Source organism: Carcharodon carcharias, chromosome 14 (assembly GCF_017639515.1).
Source record: "Carcharodon carcharias isolate sCarCar2 chromosome 14, sCarCar2.pri, whole genome shotgun sequence".
Taxonomy (NCBI): domain Eukaryota; kingdom Metazoa; phylum Chordata; class Chondrichthyes; order Lamniformes; family Lamnidae; genus Carcharodon; species Carcharodon carcharias.
Window position 1 is genome coordinate 32,945,423 of NC_054480.1, and position 26,581 is coordinate 32,972,003.

The 26,581-nt window shown below is 40.7% G+C and overlaps 1 protein-coding gene across 1 annotated transcript in view; it reads right to left on the bottom strand.

Annotated features, from left to right (window-relative positions):
* The window catches only part of tm9sf4 (transmembrane 9 superfamily protein member 4), a 73,761-nt gene extending 48,072 nt beyond the window's left edge, over positions 1–25,689 (bottom strand). Inside the window, exons 1-2 of the mRNA XM_041204311.1 lie at positions 25,634–25,689; positions 11–124 (exon numbers count right to left, since the gene is read on the bottom strand). Coding sequence (XP_041060245.1) covers positions 11–124; positions 25,634–25,648 — 129 coding nt within the window. The 5' untranslated portion in view covers positions 25,649–25,689. The remainder of the gene's footprint in view (positions 1–10; positions 125–25,633) is intronic.
* Positions 25,690–26,581: the final 892 nt, after the last annotated feature.

Here is a 26,581-nt window from a genome sequence, read left to right on the forward strand (position 1 = left end):
TTATGCTTACCTTAATTTCTACAGGATGATTTTGATGAAAGTCAATTGGTGCCACACCTGGTACGTAAAACGAATATGAAGTACACAAGACTAAGAGAAACACCAATAGCCAGATTAATATTGCCTGAAAAATAAAGAATTAAAACTGGTTAGAATTTACATGTATATGGATTTGACTAGATCAGAAGTGCACACACTACCAGAATATAAAAATTTGTTTTAAAAATATCAAAATTTGAATGATTATTCATTATTACCTGAAGCAAATTCTGACTTTTAATAAACATGCAATAAAGCGAATGCCACAATGATTTAGTGATTAAATGTATCTTTCATCCTAGAACTCTCCTCAGTGAGCTCTACGAGCAATATAGCACCCTTCAGCTCCATTCTTCATGTGCAAACTATCCCATTGCCATTTGCTGCAGGATGAAATGCAAATAAACCTGGCCTGAAATAAACCTCCTTTTATTATCATGGGAAGTAAGCGTCACTGGTAAGGCCACCATTTATTATCCACCCCTGTCTGCCATGGTGATGGTGAGCTGTCTTCTAAAACTGCTGCAGTCCATATAGTGTAGATACACCCACAGTGCTGTTAGGGAGGGAGTTCCAGATTTTTGAACCAGTTTCTGTGAAGGAACAGCAATATAGTTCCAATCAGGATGGTGTGTGACTTGGACGGAAACTTGCAGGTGGTGGTGTTCTTATACATTTGCTGTCCTCTTCTAGGTCGCAGGTTTGGAAGGTGCTGTTGAAGGAGCCTTGTTGAGTTGTTGTGGTGTATCTTGTAGATAGAGTGCACTGCCACCTCTTTGCACTGGTGGTGAAGGGAGAAAATGTTTAAGAGGATGGATGAGGTGCCAATCAAGTAGGCTACTTTGTCCTGGATGGCGTCAAGTTTCCTGAGTGTAATTGGGGCTGCACTCATTCAGGCAAATGGACAGCATTTCATCAGACTTTTGATTTGGACCTTGTAAATGGTGCAGTCTTCAGAGAGTAAGGGGGTTAGTTACACACCACAGAACTCCCAGCTTTTAGCCTAGCCCAACCCAGCCTGTTCTCGTGGCCACAATTTTTATCTGATTGGTTCAGTTCACTTTCTGGTCTATGGTGACCCTCAGAATGTTGGTAATGGGGGATTTGACAAGTATTTGACAATAGTTATTGAATGTCATGGGGAAATTGTTAGTCTCTCCTGTTGGAGATGATCATGGACTGGCACTTAACGTGGCTTAAATTTTACTTGCCACTTATTAGCCCAAATCTGAACGTTGTCAGTCTTGCTGCATGCAGGCATGGACTGCTTCAGTACCAGAGAAGCTGCAAATGGTATTGAACAGTGTGCAATCATCAGCAAACATCCCCACTTCTGACCTTATGATGGAGGGAAGGTCATTGATGAAGCAGCAGAAAGGCCTAGTACCCTGCTCTGTGGATCCTGCAACAATGTCCTGGGGCTGAAATGATTGGTCTCCAATAACCATTTTGTGCTAGCTATCACTCCAACCAGTGACGGTTACCCTAGATTCCCACTAACTTCAATTTTCCTAAGACTCCTTGATGCCACACTCAGTCAAATGCTGCCTTGATGTCTAGGGCAATTGCTCTCACCTCTGGAACTCAACTCTTTTATCCATAATTGAACCAAGGCCGTAATGAGGTCTGAAGGTGGTCCTGGCGGAACCCAAACTGAGCATAGATAAGCAGGTTATAGTTGAGGAGGTGTCGCTTGATAGCACGGAAGACAGCACCTTTCATTACTTTTCTGATGATTGAGATTAGACTGATGGAATGATAACTGACCGGATTGGAATTGTATTTTCTATGTATAAGAAATACCTGGGTAATTTTCCACATTGTCAGGTAGATGCCTATGTTGCAGCTGTACTGGAACAGCTTGGCTGATGTACAGCTCGTTCTGGAGCACACTCTTCAGTGCTACAGCTGGGATGTTGTCAGGCTCCATAGCCTTTGCAGTACGCAGTTTCTTCAGCTGTTTCTTGATATTACGTGGAGTGAATCGAATTGGCTGAAGATTGGCATCTATGGTGGGGACCTCTGGAGGCCACCAAGATAGAACATCCACTTGGCACTTGGTTGAAGATGGTTGCAAATGCTTCAGTCTTGTCCTTTGCACTGACATGCTGGGCTCCCTCATCATTGAGCATGAAGATTTGGTGGATCCTCCTCCTCTGACCATTGTTTAATTGTCCACCATTATTCAGAACTGGTTATGGCCAGGCTACAGAGCTTTGATCTGATCTGGTGGTTGTGGGATTGCTTAGCTGTGTCTATAAATTGCATGGCACACTTGAAATGTTTCATCATGGCCATCTGTACAGTTAAGTGTTGATGCACCTAGCAGGAACCTTCATTCCCAAATAGCAGCAGAGGTGGCACAGAAGACTCCATTGTACGTAATTAAATGTTAATCAAAACAAAAATGTTGAACACCTCTGTTGTGCGGAGTATCTCAATGCTGCAGTGCCAGTTTCAGATTACTTGAGCAACAGAGAGCTTGACTACTCATACCTCACTGAGGAGCTCTTGTGGCACAAACCTAGTACTGCAATATTGTACTGGGAGGCTCCCAGTCAAAATTCTACAAACTACTTGAAGGTCTTAAACTAGATATAGTCCCACCTCTGCTAGACACATTCTAATAATTAGGGTCATTAATGCAATCAGATTCTACAACTAAACATGAATACCCTAAACAATATCACCATTTCACATCTGTCAGTAAATTTGTACTTTTATTATAATGTAAATCTCATTTAACAGAAAATCATAGAAACCGGAGAACTGGTGCTACAGTGCATTTTAGATTAGCCTTTCACCTCTGAAACCCTGAGTGAAATTCCAGCTGAAATGAATGGAGGAAATTTTTTTTGTCTCTTGGCTGTGGAATGAGTCGCAAAAGTCTTAACCCAATTCCCAGAGAACACTAGTCCAACTGGAACTAAGTTGGTTAGTATGCAAAATTAAAAGCTGCTCTGAAATTGGAGCTGAAGTACAATGTTAGGATACGATAGGGGAATTTTACTATTTAACTATACCATACTTGATCTGAGTGCTAGTACCAAGTGGCTGACAGAATGTCCATTATCCAGCTCCAACACCTTGATACAGAAATTCATATAAAAACTGAATTCTCATTAAACATAAAATAAATAGCAAAAACTAGAGTTGGGCTTCAGATCCAGAGCAAAACATTCCTACCTTAATAAGCAAAGTAGGTTAACCAAACACAACTTGTGATCAAAATAAATTCCAAGGGCATCTATTTTATGAAAAACCTATTCAAAAAGTGATTTACTCAAGAGATTTTGGATACAAATAATATAAACTTATAGAGTCATCACTGGGGGCTTTAATCTTCCTATGGTCTGGGCAAACCAAATTTGAAATAGTGTGGAAGATGAGTTCATGGAACGTATACAAGTGTTATGATCTCAGTAGAGACCAGTAACTTTGAAAAATAAATTCTAACTCTAAGTTATTAAGAGAAATAACCCCTAAAATTTCAGATTTTAAACAAAAATATTTACTGTACAAAGTAAAATAACACTAACAATGCTATATTTCGTAAACCTTTATACCTTAAACCCAAAAATCTCAACAGACCATGTTTTACTTTTATTTCCACCCAAAAGTCTACACTTTAGAGGATATTGGGGGTTCCTTCATTTCTCCTGGAACCAAGCCAAGGCACGCCAGAGCTTTCATGAATTCACTTGATTCTCCTCAGTGTTTCTTCCGAAGTATGAGACTACTTGGGGTCCTTCCACTAACATCAAGCTAAACAAACCCTACAACTCTCCTACAACACCTCATGTCTGTGGACTCAAGCTCAAATATAGGTCTCACCGCAATCTTGCTCAGTGACTCCAAATCAGAAATACCCCTGGTTTCTGATAGCCCTCTACTCATGGTCCATTGCTCAAGGCTCTCTCTCTGTCTCCTCCAAACTGCTCCATAACCAGGCTTCAATTTTCTGTTTTGTGAGAAATCATCCAGATAAAATTCAAATGCAAAAAACCTCCCAGCAATCTATTCCCTCAGCAATATGGCACACCTGGGATGTTCCAGGTAGAGATTTAAACTAATTATCCTCAACTCCCAAACCTTCCCTTTGTTTTGGGAAACCATAAGAATAATTTGAACCCCAAATTGAGGCAGTTGCAGACACTCTGTATCCATCGTGAAGTCCCAAGAGGGATCATCCATTGTTTGAGGTTTTTGCACTTCCAACCATGACCTTATTAAACAAACATAGGCCACCCTTTGAATTGCAATTGCTTTAGGTTTATTTACCAGATTCTTCAACCAGATATTTTCATTTATCCTACATTCAAATATTTCAACTTCCAAACTAAAGGTTATGCTCCTAAAACTTATGAATCATAAAATTAGATATTTGTATATTATAGGTCAGTATTATATTTGTATATTATAGGTTAGTATGTCGAAGAACCAACTAGGGGACAGACTATTTTGAACCTAGAATTGAAAAATGAGAAAGGGTTAATTAAAAATCTTATAGTATAGGGGGCATGTAGGAAAGAAAATCTATAACATGATAGAATTTCACATTGAGTTTAGAATGATTCAGTTCAGTTTGAAACTAGAGTCTTAAATCTAAACAAAGCAAACTACATAGGTAGGAGGAGTGAGTTGGCCAAGATGAATTGGAAAACTACAATAAAGATATAGTGGTGGACAAGCAATAGCTAGCTTTTAAAAAAATATCTAATTTGCAACAAATATTCATTCCTCTATGGTACAAAAAATACACAGAAAAAGTGGTCCAACAGTGGCACAACACAGAGACCAGAATAATCAGTCCATGCTGGTGTTTATGCACCACTCAAGTCCCCTCCTATATTTCCTCACCTAAATCTATCATTGTAAGCCTACATTTCTTTCTCTCTCACTTGCTTGTCTAGTTTCCATTTAAATGCGTTAATAATATCCACTTCAAGTACTCCCTCTGGTAGCAAATTCCACTCATACCACACATCTAGATTCCCTATTGAATTTCTTGGTGACCATCTTATATCGAAGGCCTCTAGTTATGCTCTTTTCCACAAGAGGAAACATTCTCTCTGTTCTATCAAAGTCTTTCATAACTTTAAAGACTTCCATTAGGTCACCCCTCAGCCTTCTTTCTTCAAGAGAGAAGAGACCCAGCCTCTCCATCCTTTCCTGTTATGTATATAACAATCCTGCTGGTATTATCCTTGTAAATCTTCCTCACACCCTCTCCAGTGCCTCTATTTTTTAAAAATATATGGCAACCAGAACTCCATGCAGTACTGTAAATGTGGTCTAACATAGGTTCGATACAGGTTCAGCACAACTTCACTATTTCTCAATTTTGTCCCTCCAGCAATAAAGTGCTGGGTTTGCTTTTTTTTAATGATCTTGCTAATTTGTGGCGCAACTTTTAGGGACTGGTATTTGTACTGAGATCTCTTCGTTCCTCTACCCCATCTAGACCTGCACCTTCCAAGTAATGAGTGACCTCCCTATTTTTTCTACCAAAATGCATTACTTCACATTTAACTGTGTTGAGCCTCATTTTCCAATTATTTATCCAGTCAAGTTTATTAATGTCCTGTAATTATTTGCAGTCCTCCTCAGTATTAATTATCCCTCTCAATTTGGTGTCATTAGCAAATTTAGAAATTGTGATTCCAAAGGCCAAATGATTAATGTAAATTGTGAACAGCAGTGTTCCCAGCACTGGTCCTTGTGGAACACCACTTCCCATATTCTGCCACTCTGAATAACTATGCTTTATTCCCATTTTCTGATTTCTATCTTGGAACCAGCTAGCAATCCATTCTGTGACGTGTCCCCTGACTCCACATTCTCTGACCTTATTCATTAGTCTATTGTGGGGCACCTTATCAAAGGTGATAATTTACATACATTACATCCACTACATTACGACAGTCTACTCTCTGTTACCTCCTCAAAAAATTCAATATGGCTGGTCAACCAAGACTGTTCCTTTTTAGTACTGCTAAAAAAGAGACATGTTGTCAAAGCTTTTCATTTCACACTCATCAGGATGATGGATTCGCAAGAATACCAAATCTCAAAAGAAACAACATTTTATAATGCATGAGAAGAGGGTGCTGATTGGTTAGCAAGTGGACTCTGATTGGTAGAGGCATCACCTCGGAGAATGCACCAGGGAACAGTTAACTGCGAAGCTTTGTTTAAATTCTAGCCTGGAAGGTCAACTGACTGGTCAAGGCATTGCCATGGAAAATGAACCATGGAATGGCTGTCCCCCAAGCTTTTGTTTATTTGAAAAAGCACAATGCATGAACATGTTTTTTCTGTTTGCAAAGCACATAGCCCTGTGTGTGAATATATGTAGCTTTTAGCACGCTAAGTGAGCCTCACTGCGAGCCTGATTGATAATCAAATTAGTTGTCAGTGTTATTCTTAGCACAATCAGGATTGTTTGGTATATGTTGTCCAATCGTGGAATCACATCTAATGTTAGACACTATGTTCTTTGTTTTGCAAGCACAGGCTGGTCAAGTATGGTCAGTGCTTTGCTGATTGCGAACAGCTAAAGGGACGTGCTGCCTGATACAACACAGCCAATTACTGCCCCATCAGTCTGCTCTCGATCATCGGAAAAGTGATGAAAGGGGTCATCAATAGTGCTATCAAGTGGCACTTGCTTGGCAATAACCTGCCCAGTGATACTCAGTTTGGGTTCCGCCAGGGTCACTCAGCTTCGGACCTCATTACAGCCTTGGTTCAAACATAGATAAAAGAGCTGAACTCCAGAGGTGAGGCGAGATTGACTGCCCTTGACATCTAGGCAACATCTGAACAACTGTGGCATCAAGCAGCCCTAGCAAAACTGGAGTCAATGGAAATCAGGGGGGGAACATCCCGCTGGTCAAAGTCACACCTTGAACAAAGGAAGATGGTTGTGGTTTGTTGGAGGTCAATCATCTCAGTTCCAGGATATCACTGCAGCACTTCTTCAGGGTAGTGTCCTAGACTGAACCATCTTCAGTTGCTTCATCAATGACCACTCTTCCATCATAAGGTCAGAATTGGGGATGTTCGCTGATGATTGCACAATGTTCAGCACCATTCACAGCTCCTCAGATACTGAAGCAGTCCATGTGCAAATGCAGCAAGACCTGGACAATATCCAGACTTAGGCTGACAAATGGCAAGTAACACTCACGACACACAAGTGCCAGGCAATGACCATTTCTAACAAGAGAGAATCTAACCCTTGCTCCTTGACATTCAATGACATCACCATCACTGAATCCCCCACTATCAGCATACTGAGGGGAGGGGTTACCATTGACCAGAAACTGAACAGGACTAGCCAAATAAATACCGTTGCTACAAGAGCAGGTCAGAGGCTAGGAATCCTGCGGCAAGTAACTCACCTCCTGACTCCCCAAAGCCGGTCCATCATCTACAAAGCACAAGTCAGGAGTATGATGGAATACTCTCCATTTGCCTGGGTGAGTGCAGCTCCAACAACACTCAGGAAGCTTGACACCATCCAGAACAAAACAGCCCGCTTGATTGGCACCCCTTCCACAAACCTTCATTCCCTCCACCACCAACAAACAGTGGCAGCAGTGTGAACCATCTGCAAGGTGCACTGCAGGAACTCTCCAAAACTCCTTAGACAGCATGTTCTAAACCCACAACCACTACCATCTAGAAGGACAAGGGCAGCAGACACATGGGGAAACCACCATCTGGAAGTTCCCCTCCAAGCCACTCACCATTCTGACTTGGTAATTTATCGCTGTCTCTTCACTATCACTGGGTCAAAATCCTGGAACTTCTTCCCTGTGGGTGTAACTACACCACACGGACTGCAGCGATTCAAGAAGGCAGCTCGCCATCACTTTCTCAAGGGCAATTAGGAATGGGCAATAAATATTGGCCTAGCTAGCAAGGCCATATCCCGTAAACAAAACAAGCCACCAGTCATTGGGACATACTGCCTACATACCTGGCATCACACTGGCACTGAAATTCATATAAACTTAGCAGTTAATTGTTCCCTGCTGCATTCTCCATGGCAACGCCTCTACCACAGTCCACATGCCAACCAATCAGCACCCTCTTCTCATGCAGTATAGGTGCAGTATAATGTGGATAAGTGTGAAGTTATCCACTTTGGTAGGAAAACAGAATGGCAGAATATTATTTAAATGGTGATAGATTGGGAAATGTTGATGTACAAAGGGATCTGGGTGTCTTTGTACATCAATCAATGAAAGCAAGTATGCAGGTGAAGCAAGCAGTTAAGAAGGCAAATGGTACATTGGCCTTCATTGCAAGAGGACTTGAATAAAAGAGCAAAGATGTCTGGCCGCAGCTGTACAGGGCCTTGGTGAGACCACACCTGGAGTATTGTGTGCAGTTTTGGTCTCCTTATCTAAGGAAGGATACACTTGCCATAGAAGGAGTGCAGCAAAGGTTCACCAGGCTGATTCCATGGGTGGCAGGATTGTCGTACGAGAAGAGATTGGGCCGACTAGGCCTGTATTCACTGGAGTTTAGAAGAAAGAAAGGGGATCACATTGAAACATTTAAAATGCTGGCAGCATGGACAGACTGGATGATCTGGCTGGAGATCTAGAACAAGAGGCCACAGTCTCAGGATATGGGGTAGACCATTTAGGATTGAGATGAGAAGAAATATCTTCACTCAGAGAGTGGTAAACCTATGGAATTCTTCACCACGGGAGGCTGTGGAGGCCAAGTCACTGAATACATTTGAGAAGGAAACAGAGAGATTTCTGGACTTTAAAGGTGTCAAGGGGAATTGGGAGAGTGCAGGAGTACGGCGTTGAGATAGAGGATCAGCCATGATCATATTGAATGGCGGAGCAGGCTCGAAGGACCAAATGATGTACTCCTGCTCCTATTTTCTATGTTTCTAATGTATCTAAGTTTGTTGGCAATACCAAGTTAGGTTAGAAAGTAAGCAGTGTGGCCACGGGTGGGGGGGGGGTGTGGATTTAGGCAGGTTGGGTAGTGGGAAAGAACATGGCAGGTGAAGTCCAATTTGGCGAAGTGTGAGGTTATCCACTTTGGCAGGAAAAATAAAAAAGTTGAATAGTTTTTGAATGGAGACTGGGAAATGTTTGCATTCAGAGACTTGGGTGTCCTTTGTAAATGAAGGTACAGCAAGCAATTAGGAAGGCAAATGGTATGTTAGCTTTTGTTACTAAGGGTTGGTGTACAATAATAAAGACGTCTTATTACAATTATACAAGGAATTGGTGAGTACTGTGCGCAGTTTTGGTTGCTGTATTTATGGAAGGATATACTCGCCCTTGAGGGGTGCAATTAAAGTTCAACTAGATTGGTTCCTGGGATGAAGGAATTGTCTATGAGGAGACATCGAGTAGACTAGGCCTACATTCCATGTAGTTTAAAAAAATGAGAAGTAATTTAAACAAAACATATACAATTCTTAAAGGGCTTGACTGGGTAGGTGCTGAGAAAATGTCGTCTTGGCTGGGGAATCTAGCATATGGTGCCACAGTCTCAGAATAAGGGGTCAGCCATTTAGAATGGGGTTGAGGATGAACTTTTTCACTCAAATGGTTGTGAATCTTTGGAATTTTCTTCCCCAGGGAGGTATGGATGCTCAGTTGTTGAGCATATTCAGGACAGGGGTCAATGGATTTTTGGGTATTAAGGGAATTAAGTGATATAGGGATAATATGGGAAGATTGATTTAGATAGAAGATCTTGTTGAATGGCGTAGCTTGCTCAAAAGGACTAAATGGCCTACTCCAGCTCTTATTCCTTATGGGCAGAGATAAATGAAAAGCTTATTACAGTTATGTTACCCATTTGTAATGAATTTGGAAACAAGTACACCCACTGTTAACTTAAAGTTTTCCAATTAACAGTAGGGTTACTTCCAACTTTTTACAGTACAAATTAATTCTAATTAAATCAAAACAGTGCTTCGTGAAAGGTAATATTGTGCTGCAATCTAAGTATTTAAACTATACAAGTCAAGACTGTTTTGATGATTTATCATAAGGTTTAAGAAACACTTTATCATTTCTGATATAATGTGAGTTCTTATTGAGCCAACTGCAATCAGTTCTACTTGACTTACCATGTCAAGAATAATGGGCATGGAATTCTGTTTCTCTCCTTTCCCCTGCTTCCCGCAAAATGGCAACAGTCATCGAGTCAACAAGCAGACTTAAATCATGATTACACTGTAGCACAAACAATTGCCAAACACTAGAATAAGCTTTTATCTCAATTTACACAGTCAAAACTACTTTGCTTTTATCAGCTTTTTGGTGAGCACCAAGATCTGCATCCAAGAACAGTGATTACTCCCAGTCAAAAAAAACTGCTGCAAATCAGATCATTGTGTTTAGATCTCTTTAAAAAATATCAGTAGTCACTTTTCCAAATAAAACTACAATTAATCAACAAATTTTGGTTAAGCAATAGCTTCTGCAATATGGAAACAGAAAACTTCAAATTTATCTATCAAAACACAAGCTAATATACATTCCTGAAAAGCAGCTCATGGATTTTGCTGAGGGCACAATAATAGATCAGAGTTAAATTAGTAATTAATTCATCCCACTTTTAAGCTCTTAGTCTAAACTATGTTACCTCAGGTGCAAATCCAAGTATTTTTAAAATGCAATCATGCTTTCCAATTCCACCACCTTTTCAGGCAGTGAGTTCAGACCACCGCCACTATCAGGATGAAAAAAATTCGCAACTCCCTCTAATACTTCTACTGATTACTTTAAATCTATGCCCCCTAGGTACTGACTTCTCTACTAAGGGGAATAGATTCATCCTATTCACTCTATCTAGGCCCCTCATAATTTTATACCCCTCAATTAAATCTCTTCTCAGCTTCCTCTGTTCCAAAGGAACTAAACCAGCCTATCTGGTTCAAAGCGAACAACCTCATCAATCTCTTCTGTACCCATTCTATTAGGGTCACATCCTTCCTATAATATGACCAGAACTGTATGCAATACTCTAACTGTGACCTAACAAGTGTTTTTTTTTAAACAGTTCCAGCATATGCTCCGTCCCTGCTCTGATATTTTATTTGCCTGTGGGGGGTTGGGGGGGCGGCGGTGGTGGTTACTAGGGAGAGGACTGTAATCACCAGATTTTCAAAAGCCAAAGCTGGGGCACAGTGAAAAGCCTTGGGAAGGTGGAACTCTGTGATGATTTACATGTTAGGTAACCAATGGCAGGAGTCTGGGAGAGGGTCAGTTGAAGATAGCTCATGTGATGCTATCTTCCAGAATATGTCCAGCTAGAATATCTCCAGCTATTTCCTATTTTTTATTTTTAAAAATTTATTCATTCATGGCATATGGGCATCAATGGTTAGGCCAGCTTATATGCCCATCCCTAATTTTCCTTGAGGTGGTGTTGGTGAGCAGCCGTCTTGAAATGTTGAATGTGTAGCTACACCCACAGTGCTGTTAAGAAGGGAGTTCCAGGATTTTGACCCAGCAACAGTGGAGGAATGGCAAAATAGTTCCAAGTCAGGGTGATGTGTGGCTTAGAGGGGAACTTGCAGGTGGTAGTGTTCACATGCATCTGCTGTCCTTGTCCTTCTACATGGTGGAAGTCATGGGTCTGCAAGGTGCTGTCTTAGGAGCCTTGATGAGTTGCTGCAGTGCATCTTCCAGATAGCACACACAGCTGTCACTGTATGTCAGCAGTGGATGAGTGAACGTTTAAGATGGTGGATGAGGTGCCAATCAAGCAGGCTACTTTGTCCTAGCTGGTGTTGAGCTTCAAGTGTTATGGAGCTGCATTCATCCAGGCAAGCAGAGAGTATTCCATCACACTCCTGACTTGTTCTGAATATTGTCCAGGTCTTGCTGCAAATGGGCACAGACTGCTTCAGCATCTGAGGAGTCACGAATGGTGATCATTGTGCAATCATCAGCCAACATCCCCACTTCTGAACTTTTGATGGAGGAACAGTCATTAATGAAGCTCAAGATGGTTGGGCCTAGGACATCAGCAAATTTGGCTACAATACAGTTGGTCCTTTCATCCAATTTATGAATATAGATTGTAAATTGTTGAGGCCCCAAGCAATGATCCCTCCAGCACTCTACTAGTTACAATTTTCCAATCCAAAAACGAGGATTGTCCCTGCTTTCTGTTAGCTAACCAATCCTCTATCCATGCTTATTTATAATGCCGAAAACCATGAGCTCCCAACTTCTGCAGTAACGTTTTATGTAGAGCCTTATCAAATGCCTTTTGGAAATCCAAATGCACTACATCTACAGGCTCCTCTTTATCCCCCCTGCCTGTTACATTCTCAAAGGACTCTATAATAAATTTGCCAAACACAATTTCCTTTTCACAAAACCATGCTGACTCTGACCGATGGCATTATGATTTTCTAAACGTCTTGCTATTATGTCCTTATTAATGGATTATAGCATTTTCCCAATGACCAACTGGCCTATAGTTTCCTGGTTTCTGTCTCTCCCATTTCTTGAATAGTGGTGCTACAAACGTGACTTTCAAATCCACGGGGACATTTGCAGAATCGAGGGAATTTTGGAAGATTACAACCAATGCATCTGCTAACACTATAGCCACTGCTTTTAAGACTCTAGCACGCAGGCCATGAGGTCCAGCGGACTTGTCAGCTTTTAGTCCCAATAATTTTCCTAGTACTTATACTCTAGTGATTGTGATTGTTTTAAGTTCCTCTCTCCCTTTTGCCACCTGCTTTTCTACTATTCTTGGTATGCTGTTGTGTCTTCTACTGTGAAGACAGATACAAAATACTTGTTCAAATTCTCTGCCATTTTCTTGCTTACCAATTCCCCAATCTCACCCTCTAAGGGACCAATGTTTACTGTCACTGCTCCTTTCCTTTTTATATACTTGTAGAAGCTTTTACTGCCTGTTATTATATTTCTTGCTAGTTTTGTTTCATACTCCGATTTCTCCTTTTTTTTGGGTCATCTTTGCTAATTTCTAATTTTTTTCCCCAGTATGCGCTGGCCTATCATTACTCTTTGCAGCATTGTACAACTTTTCTTCCAATCTGAACCAGCCTTAACTTCCTTAGTTGGCTACAGATGGTGCATCCTTCTCATAGTCTTTCTTCCTCAATGGAATCTTTGTTGAGAGTAATAAAATATCTCAAATGTGAGCTCTACTGTCTTAACTCTTAACTACTTCCCAATCCACTTTAGCCAACTCTGCACTCATATTCTTACAATTGCCTTTATTTAAGCTGAAGACACTAGTCTTACAGCCATGTTTCTCACCCTTAAGCTAAATGTGAAATTCTATCATGCTATCGTCACTCTTACCCAGAAGATCCTTTACTCTGAGGTCATTTATTAATTCAGTTTTATTACACATTACCAGGTCTTAAACAGCCCATTCCCTGGTTGGTTCCAGAACATACTATTCTGACAAACCGTGCAGGATACACTCTATGAACTCATCATTCAGGCTGCATTTGCCAATTTGATTTGTCCAGTCTATATGAAGAATAAAATCTTCACGATCGTTGCAGTATCTTCTTACAAGCTCCCATTATTTCTTGATTTATACTCTGTCCTACAGTGTAGCAATTGTCAAGGGACCCCTAAACCATTCCCATCAGTAACTTCTTTCATTTGCTATTTCTTATCTACACCCAAACTGATCCTATATTTTAATCCTCCAAACCAAGACCCCCTCTCACTACTGTACTGACCTCATCCTTGATTAACAGAGCTACCCCAACTCTTTTTCCTTTCTTTCTGTCTTTCCGAAATGTCAAATACCCTTGAATATTCGGGTCCCAGCCATGGACACTTAGCAACCATGTCTCTGTATTGGCAATCATATCATATACTTACCTACTTCTACTTTTGTTACCAATTCATCCATCCTGTTACGAGTGCTGCATGCATTCAGATAACGAGCCTTTCATTCTATCTTTTTACCATTTTTCCCTACTCTGATCTTATTTGCTGGTGCACCCTTATGTTTGCATGCTCTGTCCTTTCCTGTCACACTATGGTCATTCATTACCCATATTGTTGCCCTGCATTATTACTTTGTCCTTTCTCATCAACTTTCCAAATCTTCCCCCCTCCCCCCCCACCACTATTATTTAATTTAAAGCCTTTTTTACAGCCCTAGTTATTCAATTCTGATGCCAGACATTTAAGGGGATATTTCAGAGTACTCAGAATAAGTACATTCCTTTTATAAAGAAAAATTCTAAGGGGAGGACCCACCATCCGTGGTTAACTAAAGAGGTTAAGGAAAGCATTAAACTTAAGGAAAAAGCATACAACTCCGCAAAGATAAGTGAGAGGACAGATGATTGGTCAGAATATAAAGAATGGCAAAGAATGACTAAAAGGTTATCCAGAAGAAATAAATTAGAGTATGAGAAGCTAGCTAGTAATGTAAAAAAAGATAGCAAGAGTTTCTACAGGTATTTAAAAAGGAAAAGAGTAAGTATAATGAGTGTTGGTCCTCCAGAGAGCGAGTGGGGAATTAATAGATAATAAGGAAATGGCAAAAGAAATGAACAAATATTTTGCTTGTGTGTTCATTATAGAGGATACAAAAGATATTCTAGGGATTGCTGCGAATTCAGAAGTAAAAGGGAGAGAGTGAAATTGAAACCACTAGGGAAACAGCACTGAGCAAATTGATGGAACTGTGGGCTGGCAAGTCTCCGGGTCCCGATGGACTATATCCTAGGGTCTTAGAAGAGGTGGCTAATGAGGTAGTTGATGCACTGGTGTTAATTTTCCAAAATTTGCTAGATTCTGGAAAGGCTCCATCAGACTGGAAAGTAGCAAATATAACGCCTCTATTCAAAGAGGGAGGGACGTAGGAAACAGGAAACCATAGGCCACGTAGCTTGATGTCTGTCATGAGGAAGTTGTTAGAATCGATCATTGAGGAGGTCATAGCTGGGCATTTAGAAGAGCTCAAGCTAAGTGGGAAGAGTCAAGCATGGTTTTGTTAAAAGAAAATCATATTTAACCAATGTGTTAAGAGTTTTTTGAAGGAGTAACATGCACGGTTGATAAAGGGGAGCCTGTGGATGTACTGTACTTGGATTTCCACAAGACATTTGATAAGGTACCACTTCAAAGGTTGTTATGTAAAATAAAAGCGCATGGTGTAGGGGTTAACATATTAGCATGGTAGAAGATTGGCTAGCTGGCAGAAAGCAGAGAGTATGCATAAATGGATCTTTTTCAGATTGGCAGGATGTGATGAGTGGAGTCCCAGAAGGGTCTGTGCTGGGGCCTCACCTTTTTACGATTTACATCAATGACTTAAGGTGAGGGGAGCGAAGACATGGCAGCTAAATTTGCAGAGGACATAAAGATAGGTCCTGAAGTATGTTCTGAAGAGGACATAAGGAAATTGCCGATGGCTATAGATAAGTTGAGAGTGGGCAAGGATCTGGCAAATGGAGTTTAATGTGGGAAAGTATGAAGTTGTTCACTTTGGCAGGAAGAATAAAAAAAACAGTATTACTTAAATGGAGAACGGCTGCATAATTCTGAGGTGCAGAGGGATCTAAGTGTTCTAGTGCATGAGTCACAAGAAGTTAGTATGCAGATAAAGCAAGTAATTAAGAAGGCTAATGGAATTCTACCCTTTATTACGAGGGGGAATTGAACATAAAAATGTTATGCTTCAGTTATACAGGGCATTGGTGAGATCGCACCTCGAATACTGTTTGCAGTTTTGGTCTCCGTATTTAAGGAAAGATGTAAATGCATTGAAGGTGGTTCAGAGGAGGTTTACTAAATTGATACATGGAAAGAGTGGGTTGTCTTATGAGGAAAGGTTGAACAGGCTGGGCTTGCTTCCACTGGAGTTTAGAAGAGTGAGGGGTGATTTGATTTAAGTATACAAGATCCTGAAAAGCCTTGCCAAGGTGGACGTCGAAAAGATGTTTCCTCTCTTGTGGGTGAGTCCAGAACTGGGGGTCACTGTTTTAAAATTAGGGGTTGCCCTTTTAGGACAGAGATGAGGAGAAATTTTTCTCAGAGGATTGTGGGACTTTGGAAGTCTGCCCCTGAAGGCAGTGGAGGAGGGTCATTGAATATTTTTAAGGCAGAGGTAGATGGATTTTTGTTAAGGAAAAGAATCAAGAGTTATCCGGAATGTGGAAATTGAAATACAAGATGATCAGTCATGATCTTGTTGAAAGGCAGAGCAGGCTTGTGGGGCCAGATGGGCTACTCCGGTTCCTATTTCTTATGTTATGTCCTTAATTCGCCAAGATACTGGTCTCAGTCCAGTTCAGGTGAAGGCCATCCATCTTTCCTTAATACTGGTGCCAGTCACCCATGAATCAAAACCCATTTCTGCCACACCAATATTTGGGCCACAGATTCAACTCTCTGATCTTATTTACTCTCTGTCATTTTGCTCATGGCTCAGGTAGTAATCCAGAGATTACTCCTTTGTGATTCTGCTTTTTAAATTTGGTCCCTAGCTGCTCATACTCCCTCAGCAGAACCTTTTTTGTAATCCTACCTATGTAATTCGTGCCCACGGCAAATGGATCCTTCCCCTCCACTCCCAGCTCTCTCCAGCCTTGAGATGTCCTTAACCCTGGCCATCAGGCCAGCAACAGAGCCTTCAGGACTCATGCTCTCAGCTGCAGAGAAAAGTATCCATCCCCCTAACTATACTGTCTGCTACTACAACATTCCATTTTGCATCCCCCCACTTGAATGCCTCCCTGCATCACAATGGCATGGTCAGTTTGCTCATCCTCCCTGCAGTCCCTGTTTTCATTTGGTTTTTCTGCCCACATGACCAATCCATTGATATCATCCAGCAGTCTACAGCTTTCTTCCTCACTGTTAACTACACAGTCAATTTTTATAATCTGCAAACTTCTGAATCATACCCCCCACATTTAAGTCTAAATCATTGATATATACCATGAAAATCAAAGACGACAATACTGAGCCACGAGCAATGCCACTGGAAACAGTCTTCCAGTCAGAAAAATGCTCGACCATTAGTTTGTTTCCTCTAAGCCAATTTTAGTCCCAACTTGCCACATTCCTTTGCATCCCATGGACTTTTACTTGTCAGAAGCCTTGCTAAAATCCTGTACTCTACATCAAATACATTACCCTCGTCTCTCCTTGTCACTTCCTCAAAAAAATTCAACTATTGGTGAGGTATGACCTTCCCATAACAAGTAACTGCCTGATTAATCCATGCCTTTTTAAATTTCAATTTGCAATAATTGTTGTCACAATGATGTGACTTGTGCATGAGTGATATCAATCTGTAATTTCACCGGCTGATCAAACATATATTGAACTGTTTAAAGAGGACTTTTTAAAAGCAAGAAAAGACACTGACTTAAGATGGCTGTCACAAGTCACCTGATGTTTAATATTGCAAGTTGACCAGTTTCTGGAAAGTTCTGATCTGAACTGCGATTCAAATATGTCTAGATACCTCACAGAATTCCACACCTGCAAATGTCAAGAACTACCTCAAAAGGATTTACTGAAAAACTGTTCTGGACCTCACATTTACATTTCAGTAAGGCTACCTCTCAAGCAGAGAAAGTATAGTTATAGCAACTAAATGGAAAGGTGTTTTCTTATCTCATCAAGATGGATAATGGATATTCAAGGAGTTAATGGTTGGGACATTACAGAATCTAATCACATCAGCCACGAAGCAAAAGCCATGGTCTGTCCAGATATCAGCTAACAAATGTTTTCTGAATCCATTATTGGGACAGTGAGCACATGACTGGAGTAACCATTTTTGAAATCTCATTTAACACAGCATGCAAGCTGCTATAACAGGATCTGAAAAATCAGCCAGTGAAGCAGTAACAAACTTCCTTCTCTTCTCTCCCAAGTTAAGACCCTATCTCTATTCCAGTTTAAAATTCAGCACAGTGGTATTCATCCCAGGTGCCGTAAGAATCAACTTTTCGGAAAAGACAGATTATGTTTAAAAAGAAATTGTCTCCAGCAATTGCAATTTTACATGGGCTTTAACTCTGAAATCTCAAGGCCACTGTGGGGAAAAATTTGCCACAGACAAGCACGCAAATAGTGAATTCTCAACTTGTGCTTTTCAGCATTAAACTTTAATTTAGCTAAGAGAATAACTACCTACTATACAGCTTGTAATTCTGCATGCTTGCGCGTGTGTGTGTGTTGCAAAGGTCGAGATGCGCAGAATTACTCATTTAAATATTTTTATATCTTTACCTGGGCAGGTTTTCAACTCAATAAAAACGAATCCCTTTTTGTTTTAATCTCAAGAAAGCCTGCCAGACTGGTTTCTTTGCAATCAGCGCGTAAATGGTTAAGCAGACTTGGAGTGGTATTACAAGAAGGTCATTTTACCACCCACCCCCCTTCACGTGGCCATAACATTGTACATAGTGGACATTAACTGGGGTTTCATTTGAGCACTTATAAAGAGAGACATATTGAAACTATATGGTTGAGTTGGGTGGTGTTTGCTTGTTCTGTTCTACTCTAAATAAATGTAAGACTGCGTAAAGATTGGCTCCACTGCTGACCTTCACCTCGCTTTCCAGATTAGAACAATTTATACTGTCCCTCAATGTTTTCCAATAACTTGCACATCGCCAAAATTCAGCTGACTGGCCTGTACTTACTCAGTCTCTCCTAATAAAAAAGTTAGGAATTCTACAGCACCACACCCACAGCCAACAAGGATTGAAAAATAATGGCCTCCCCTATTTCCTTTCTTACTTCTTTTAGCAGTCTGGGATACATTAGATCTGGGCCTGGCGATTTATCTGTCACCAAAGATGCTAATCCCTTAATATTTTCTTTCACTGTTTATTCCATTCAATATTTCACACTTTTCCTCCTCAACTACAATGTCTGCATTGTCACCCTCTTTTGTGAAGACTGACACAAAGTATTCATTAGGAGCCATGCCCAAATCTTCTCCCACCACACAAATTACCCTTTTGGTCTCCAATTGGGCTGATCTTTCCCTAGTCGTCTTGCTCTTTATGTATTTTATTTCCTAATATTTTATTGTGGCTTCTCTTTGTTTTCCTAATTTATATTTTTCATTTCAGCCCTACACTTTCAAGAAACCACTAACTGAATTATGATCTTAAAAATGGTCTCCCACTGATACCCCTACCTGCCCAGTTTCATTCCCTAAAACTAAGTGCAGAACTGATATGCTAGATAATAAGCCAATGAACTGCAAACAATTAATAAGGCAAATGTATGTGCTGTAATAGGAGGTGGACACACTTTTAAAATCACACAAGACAATAAATTCATCAACGTACAGAAGACATTATTATAAGCTCAGTAAATCACAACCTAGACAGCAAGGATCAATTACTTCGCATTTGGCTGTTATTTTTTGGAACAGACCAGATGATATCAAGTTGGAGGGGTAGATGTGGGGCGATAGCTAATAACATGGAGAACTACCCCAAAGTATGGGACATAAGCAGGCTTACAGAGTGGGCAAATGGATGGCAAATTAAGTTCAATACAGCTAACTGTAAATTAGTTCAATTTAGCTAAGAGGAATAAGGAAGGTGCTTATATCCTGGAAACCAAGAACTAAGTAGGACAGAGATCTGGAATGCAGGTCACAATGCAAGCAGGTTAGTCCATGAAGTGTGAAATCAAAGTGCTGAGTTTATCACAAGTCGGGGTGTGTTGGAATACTCTCCACTTGCCTGGATGAATGCAGCTCCAACAACACTCAAGAAGCTTGACATCATCCAGCACAAAGCAGTCTGCTTGACTGCACCCCTTCTACAAACGTTCACTCCGTCCGCCGACGCATAGTGCAACAGTGTGTACCATCTACAAGATGCACTGCAAGAACTCACCATACCTCCTTAGACAGCACCTTCCAAACCCACGACCACTACCATCTAGAAATATAAGGGCAGCAGACAGATGGGAACACCATCATCTGGAAGTTCCCCTCCAAGCCACTCACCATCCCGACTTGGAAACATATCACCGTTCCTTCACTGTCATTGGGTCAAAATCCTGGAACTCGCTCCCTGACAGCATTGTGGGTATACCTGCACCATATGGACTGCAGCAGTTCAAGAGGCAGCTCAGAACCACCTTCTCAAGGGCAATTAAGGATGGGCAATAAATGCTGGCCTAGCCAGCGATGCCCACATCCCAAATTTTAAAAATTCTAGATGAACAAAATACAAAAGCAAGAAGGTCATGTTAAATTTAGAGAGACAATTATGAGACTACACTTGGCATATTGTTTGCAGTTCTGGTCTCCATATTACTAAAAGGGTATTGAAGCACTGGAGAAATGCAGAAATGATTTACAAGGATGTCACCAGAATTGAGAGGAAATAACTGTCAGAGAAGACGGAGAAAGTTTAGTCTATTTTCTATGGAAAAAAGACTAAGAGGAAATCTAAAAGAGGTCTTTAAAACTATGAATGGGTTTGATCAGGAGGTTGTGGAGAAACCGTTTCCACTTATGATACAGTCCAGAACAAGGGCATATAAATACAAAAGAGCAACTTACCAATCAATCAAATAAAGAATTCACCCACTAACACAAGGGGAGCTGAAGCAGATAGATTTGATATAATTAAGGGGAAGTTTGATTCATCTAAAAGGAAGCAGTGAATAAAAAGGTAGTTTGAGTAAATGAGCTTCAGGTCATTACTGACTTCGTCACTGAAACAACTAAGAAAGTAGGCCTTTCAACAACACCTGGAAAACTAAGGATCTCTTTGAACCCGCTCCAACAGCGAAACACCTCTCCTCCAATTAAGATCAATTGCGAAATCCTGGAAAATGGGGACCATTCTCCATATCTCAGGAGCCTCCTCAGGACAAAGACAGACATGGATGATAAAATTCATCACTGCCTCCAATCTGCCAGCTCAGCCTTTGGCCGACTGAGGAAAAGAGTATTTGAGGACCAGGATGAGGACCAAGACAAAGGTCATGGTTTATTAGGCAGCAGTGATCCCTGTGCTCCAATATGCTCCGGAGACTTGGACAAACTACAGCAGCCACCTCAAAGCACTGGAGAAGTACCACCAGCGGTGCCTTCACAAGATCCTCCAAATCCAGTGGTAAGAAAGGCAGTCTAACAGAATTGTCCTCTCCCAAACCAACGTGTCTAACATCACTCTAATCATTCAAAACCAGCTCCACTGGGCAGGACATGTTGCTCATATGCCTGACATCAGACTCCCAAGCAACTGCTCTATTCTGAACTTGGTCACAGGAGACTCTCAGGAGGACAGCGGGAACACTTTGGGGATGTCCTCGAGGCATACCTGAAGGAGGTCAAACATCCCCACTGACTCATGGGAGTACCTAATCTGCGAGCGACCAAAGTGGAGAAGGTTAATTTAGGGAAGCACCGAACACATCAAGAGACTTCACTGGGGACACCCAGAGGTAAAGTCAAGGGAGTGCACTAACCTTCGAACAACTCATCTACCTGACTTTCAGGCACCACCTACCCCATACGTGACAGAGTCTGCAGACCGCACATCCAACTTATCAACCATCTCAGGAGCCACCAAACGAGAGTGGAAGCAAGTCATCCTTAATCCTGAGGGACTGCTTAAGAGGAGTTTTGGACGAGGCAATTAAGAGTATGTGGAGGCTTGTGTGGTGAAAACACCAGAATAGACCAGTTGGGCTGAATGGCTAGTTTGTCTGCTAAACATTCTATGTAAAATCAACCAGCCCAAGGAAAATATATTTAAATTATTCAAGCCATCACATAATCTTGATACAAAATGGAGTAAAACAAAAAAGGTAAGCAGCAAGACAGAAGAAAACAAGATGAAGAAAATTATGTGAACCTAAATAAACCGAAAATAACAGAGCAAGCTTGATGGTCTGAATGTCCTTTGTGCTGTTACTGAAGTCCAAAGACTGATCATTTTATTCAGATCTAATATTCCTGAATTAACCCAATTTAAGAGTTTATGCTACATTCAAAAAAAAAGGCACAAGCTTTGAGCAACATTTTTAAAATGGTTTCCTTCCTGAAAAGAATTGTTATGTTCTGGCATTTCCTGGTCCCACCAGCATTCCTGTAATTGCACTTTGTAGTTCTACTGTGTGGAGAGGCAGATGCTTCAACCTTGTCAGATTCAAACATAGGTGTATTTGTTTTAAGTAACACAGTGTTCTCTATAAATTATAGACTAAATATGGGACAGTGTGTTGGCAGCAACATACTATTCTTTCATCTCTGGACCATGAGTTTGAATTCAGCCTCATTTGTTGGGACAAAACTTCCTTCAAACTCTGAACATTTTTGGATTATCTCAACTTTGTCCTTGGTGAGTAGGGCTCCAGATTCCAGTGATACAGCATTATAGTAATAACTTAGACCTGTCCACGTCACAAGCACATTACAATTATGGCAGTTTTACACTTTGATTATTTTAAGCGCTACATATCTGCAGTACAAAAACTTTGCACATAAGTTCAGCTATTCACTTAAGCATTTAGTTAAATACACTAGATCTAACTAAACATGTTTATCAATCTAAACATTATTTATTTTCCTCTATTTTTCCTTACTGATAATGTACATCCACAGCACATTCTTCTTTTTCTTCCTATTCTTTTCCAGGACCTCAGAGCCGTGGAACTCCCCATGAATCATTGACTGTAAAGCACTTGGGGCAGCCTGAGGTCCTGGCAGGTGATATATAAATACAAGCTTTTTTTTCTTTACCCCACTAGTCCTTCTTTTCTCCTACGATCCACAGGCTTTGCAACCCAGGTTTGGCATAACCTGGTCTTCTCCTTTTATTCTTTTTAACCTCAATGATGTCTTGAAATATGCACCTTGGCCCTTCATTTCTGTTTCTCAAATAACAGCAAAATAAATGAAGTATCATCGATTAACAGTCAACTCACTTTACACTCCTGCAACAGTGAGTCTTACCATAAGGAGCCCTTACACAAGTTCCATGGCCCAACGGGAGATGAAGAAACCTGATGGGTACAATATAATGGAACTGAATCAAATACCTAAAGAGGTTATAAAAACTGAGGACTGCTGAAAGTATCAACTGACATGACTTCAACTGCTACACTTTTGGAATCAGATTTGCACACAAGTTATCAGGACTCAAATTTTAAAATATTCAATAAATAAAAGGGAAAACTGTCTCAGGAGAGGCACTCAAGTCAAATATTATCTTTGTAACAACATATTTTTTAAACAAAAAGGGATCCTCTTGCATTTAGGACTGAAGTTAAGAACTTCAACACACATGAATGGACTTCCAGGTACAACGATTGAGCCAAGAATCTTGGAATTATTCAAGAAACAACTGAATGCCAAAGATTGTTTTGAATGGAAGCTAATGGTCTCCAAATCTGCATTTATTTTCTGATGATTTGACTTTATATTTAAGTGTTAAACATCAGATGCATAAATCAGATTGTTCAGACTTCACCACGATCGACAGGGCATCTTCACATTTTCAATCTTTCTAACATAAACGAACCAAAGTTCAACCAAATACAAAAGGATTTTACTTAAAATACAGATGTAGATGCTGGAAATCGGAAATAAAAACAGAAAATGCTAGAAATACTCGGGCCAGGCAGTATGTGTGGAGAGAGAAACAAAGTTAATGTTTCATATCAATATCCTTTAGTCAGCTCTCCTGTTCTGAAGCAAGGCCATCAATTTGAAACATTAACCATAGAATTTTACTAACATTCTGAATGCTTATTAAATATTAACATTTATGTGACTCTTATATTTGACATGCATTTATAATGGAATACATTTTTTCAGGCTCTGACGAGGTGTCTTCAGTACTTCTCATAATTTTTGATAAAATGCAAAAATACTGCTGACCATTTGCAAGCATTCCTGTCAATAAGAGAGCCATAACTGCAGCAAGAACATTTCATACTCAAGTGGAAAATAATTTCATGCAACAATAACTATATTCAGAATTACTATCCTAATATAGATTTGCCTCCGACTGCTTATTCTACAAGTGCTGAACACATCCACATCATAAACATGGAATTGCTCCAAGTATGTTTCAGTTTTATTCATGAAACCAGGCACTTTTTCTATCTTTATTCTTTCATGAGATGAAGGCATTTCTGGCAGGGCCAGCATTTGTTGCCCATCTCTAATTGCCCTTAAACTGAGTGGCTTGCCAGGCCATTTCAGAGGTCAGTTAACAGTCAAGCATGGGTCACACATAGATCAGGCCAGGTAAAGATGGCAGATTTCCTTGCCTAAAGGATGTTAGTGAACCAGATGGGTTTTTACAAAAATCAATGATAGTTGGCATGTTGTAGTTGATATGCCATTACTAAGACTAGCTTTCAATTACAGATTTTTTAATAGCCATGGTGGGATTGGAACTCAGAGCATTAGCCTAGGCCTCTGGATTACCAGTTCAATGACATTACCATTATGCCACCACCTCCTCCTGGAATAAAATAGCTATTATCTATTTCTTGCACTAAGTTCAAAAAAGTGAACCAATTTCTGAACATCTAACATCCTTTGTGAAGTTTTTACAAGATCAGTATTCATTTATCATCCTTTCAAGATAGACTAAAAGTCGTTAACAGCAAACCATATAAGTCTTTATATCAAAACAGTATTTTTCATACCAACATGTCTTGACTTTTACAAGAACTCCTTTGAAAATAGTGATAAACACCTAAGATCCCTCTCCAAATGCTAACATGTACCAAGAATCTACCAAGCAAATTTCCTGGACATCCTGCCAGCCCCCCAGAAAACAGAACTGACGAAACACTCCCGAGAAGCACCACCTACAAATACCTTTGCACTGCTGGGGACTCTCTTGGGGGAAAAATACAAACAATGCCAATCAATCCCTTGTAAAATTGTTGATGCATCCCCAGAAACCCCCGGAAAAAAAATGATAGCCCCATGAAAATCAAACTATTTCATACAGCCCTTGCCTACAATTTATTTCAAATAAACTTCCAATAACTTATTTACAGCCATGACTAACATAACAGCCCAAACATTTAACGTCAACACATTCGAAATGCAATACCAACAAAGCACTTCCACAATCATAGGCGTAAAATACGAGGGTTTTGTGAAGTGCACTTGCTGCGTTGATGGGTTGGTACCACATTCCGAAAGTTAAAAGTGACCCGTGCAAAATGCGAAGGTTTGTTGAGGGAAAAGGGAGGGGGGGGGGGGGGGGGGGGGGTGTGGGAAATACAGGAGATGATGTGAGGAGGGCAAACGGATGAGTAGAGCCCGAACCCGCTCTATTCATCTCACCCGGAGTGCCTGCTTCCTTTATTACTCAATCCCTGCATGAAAAGCCGCCGAGAGCCGGTCTCTTAGGCCATCGTTAACTGACGGAATTGAGCGAAAAGAATGCTCTCAACGCTGCTTTAATCCTGAAATCCCGCAGCCGCTTGCGGCTTCTAGCAAAGCCCCTCGTTCATGCCACCTTCCCCCCCACAACCTGACAGCCAGCACAAGAGCTGTTATGGCTATGAAGGATGGGGGGGGAGGGGGTGGGGGAGACTTTTCCTCTTACCCTCGTCTGCGCCATCTTGGAATCCACGTGTCATCCGTGATGTCACCGGAACTGAGGTCACACCTTCCCTCCCATTGGCCAACAGCCAATGCTGACGTTTCAACACTTTAAATTGCCCCTTTGGTGAAGGGTTAAGCAGCAGAAACTGAGATCTTTCTTATGACTTATTTTTGTTAAGTATTTGCAGTTGAGTTTTTAAAAATAGTCATTTATTTTCTCCCTATGATTGCAATGCCTATTGTTTTCCCAACCTTAGTGTGCATTTGCACATCAGTTTCTTCACACTGATATACCCTCAGCTATAGTGCAAGTATAGCTTGGAAAAGAAAGTCATTGGATCATAGAATGATACAGCACAGCCGGAAGTCATTCGGTCCAGTGTGCCTGTGCCTTCTCTCTGAAAGAGCTATTTATTTAGTGTCACCTCCCCCTTTTTCTGCCATAGTTCAGGAACATAGGAATATGGGAACATAGGAGCAGGAGCAGGCCAATCTGCCCTTTGAGCTGGCTCTGCTATTCAACTAGATAATGACTGATCTTCTACCTCAATGGCATTTTCCCGCACTATCCCCATATCCATTGATATCTTAATTATCTAGAAATCTATCGATTTCTGTCTTGAACATACTCAATGACTGAGCCTCCACAGTGCCCTGGAGTAGAGGACTCCAAGGATTCACCACCCTCTGAGTGAATAAATTCCTCCTCACCTCAGTCTTAAATGGTCTACCAGTCAGCAGAAACATCCTTCCTGCATCTACCCTGTCAAGCCCTGTAAGAATTTTGTTTGCATCAATGAGATCACCTCACATTCTTCTAAACTCTAGAGAATGCAGGGCCAGTTTTCTTAATCTCTCTCATAGGTCAATCCTGTCATCACAAGAATCAAGCTGGTGAACTGGAATTTCTCCTTTTCCAGTATTCAAAAATTACCATTTGAAAATTATT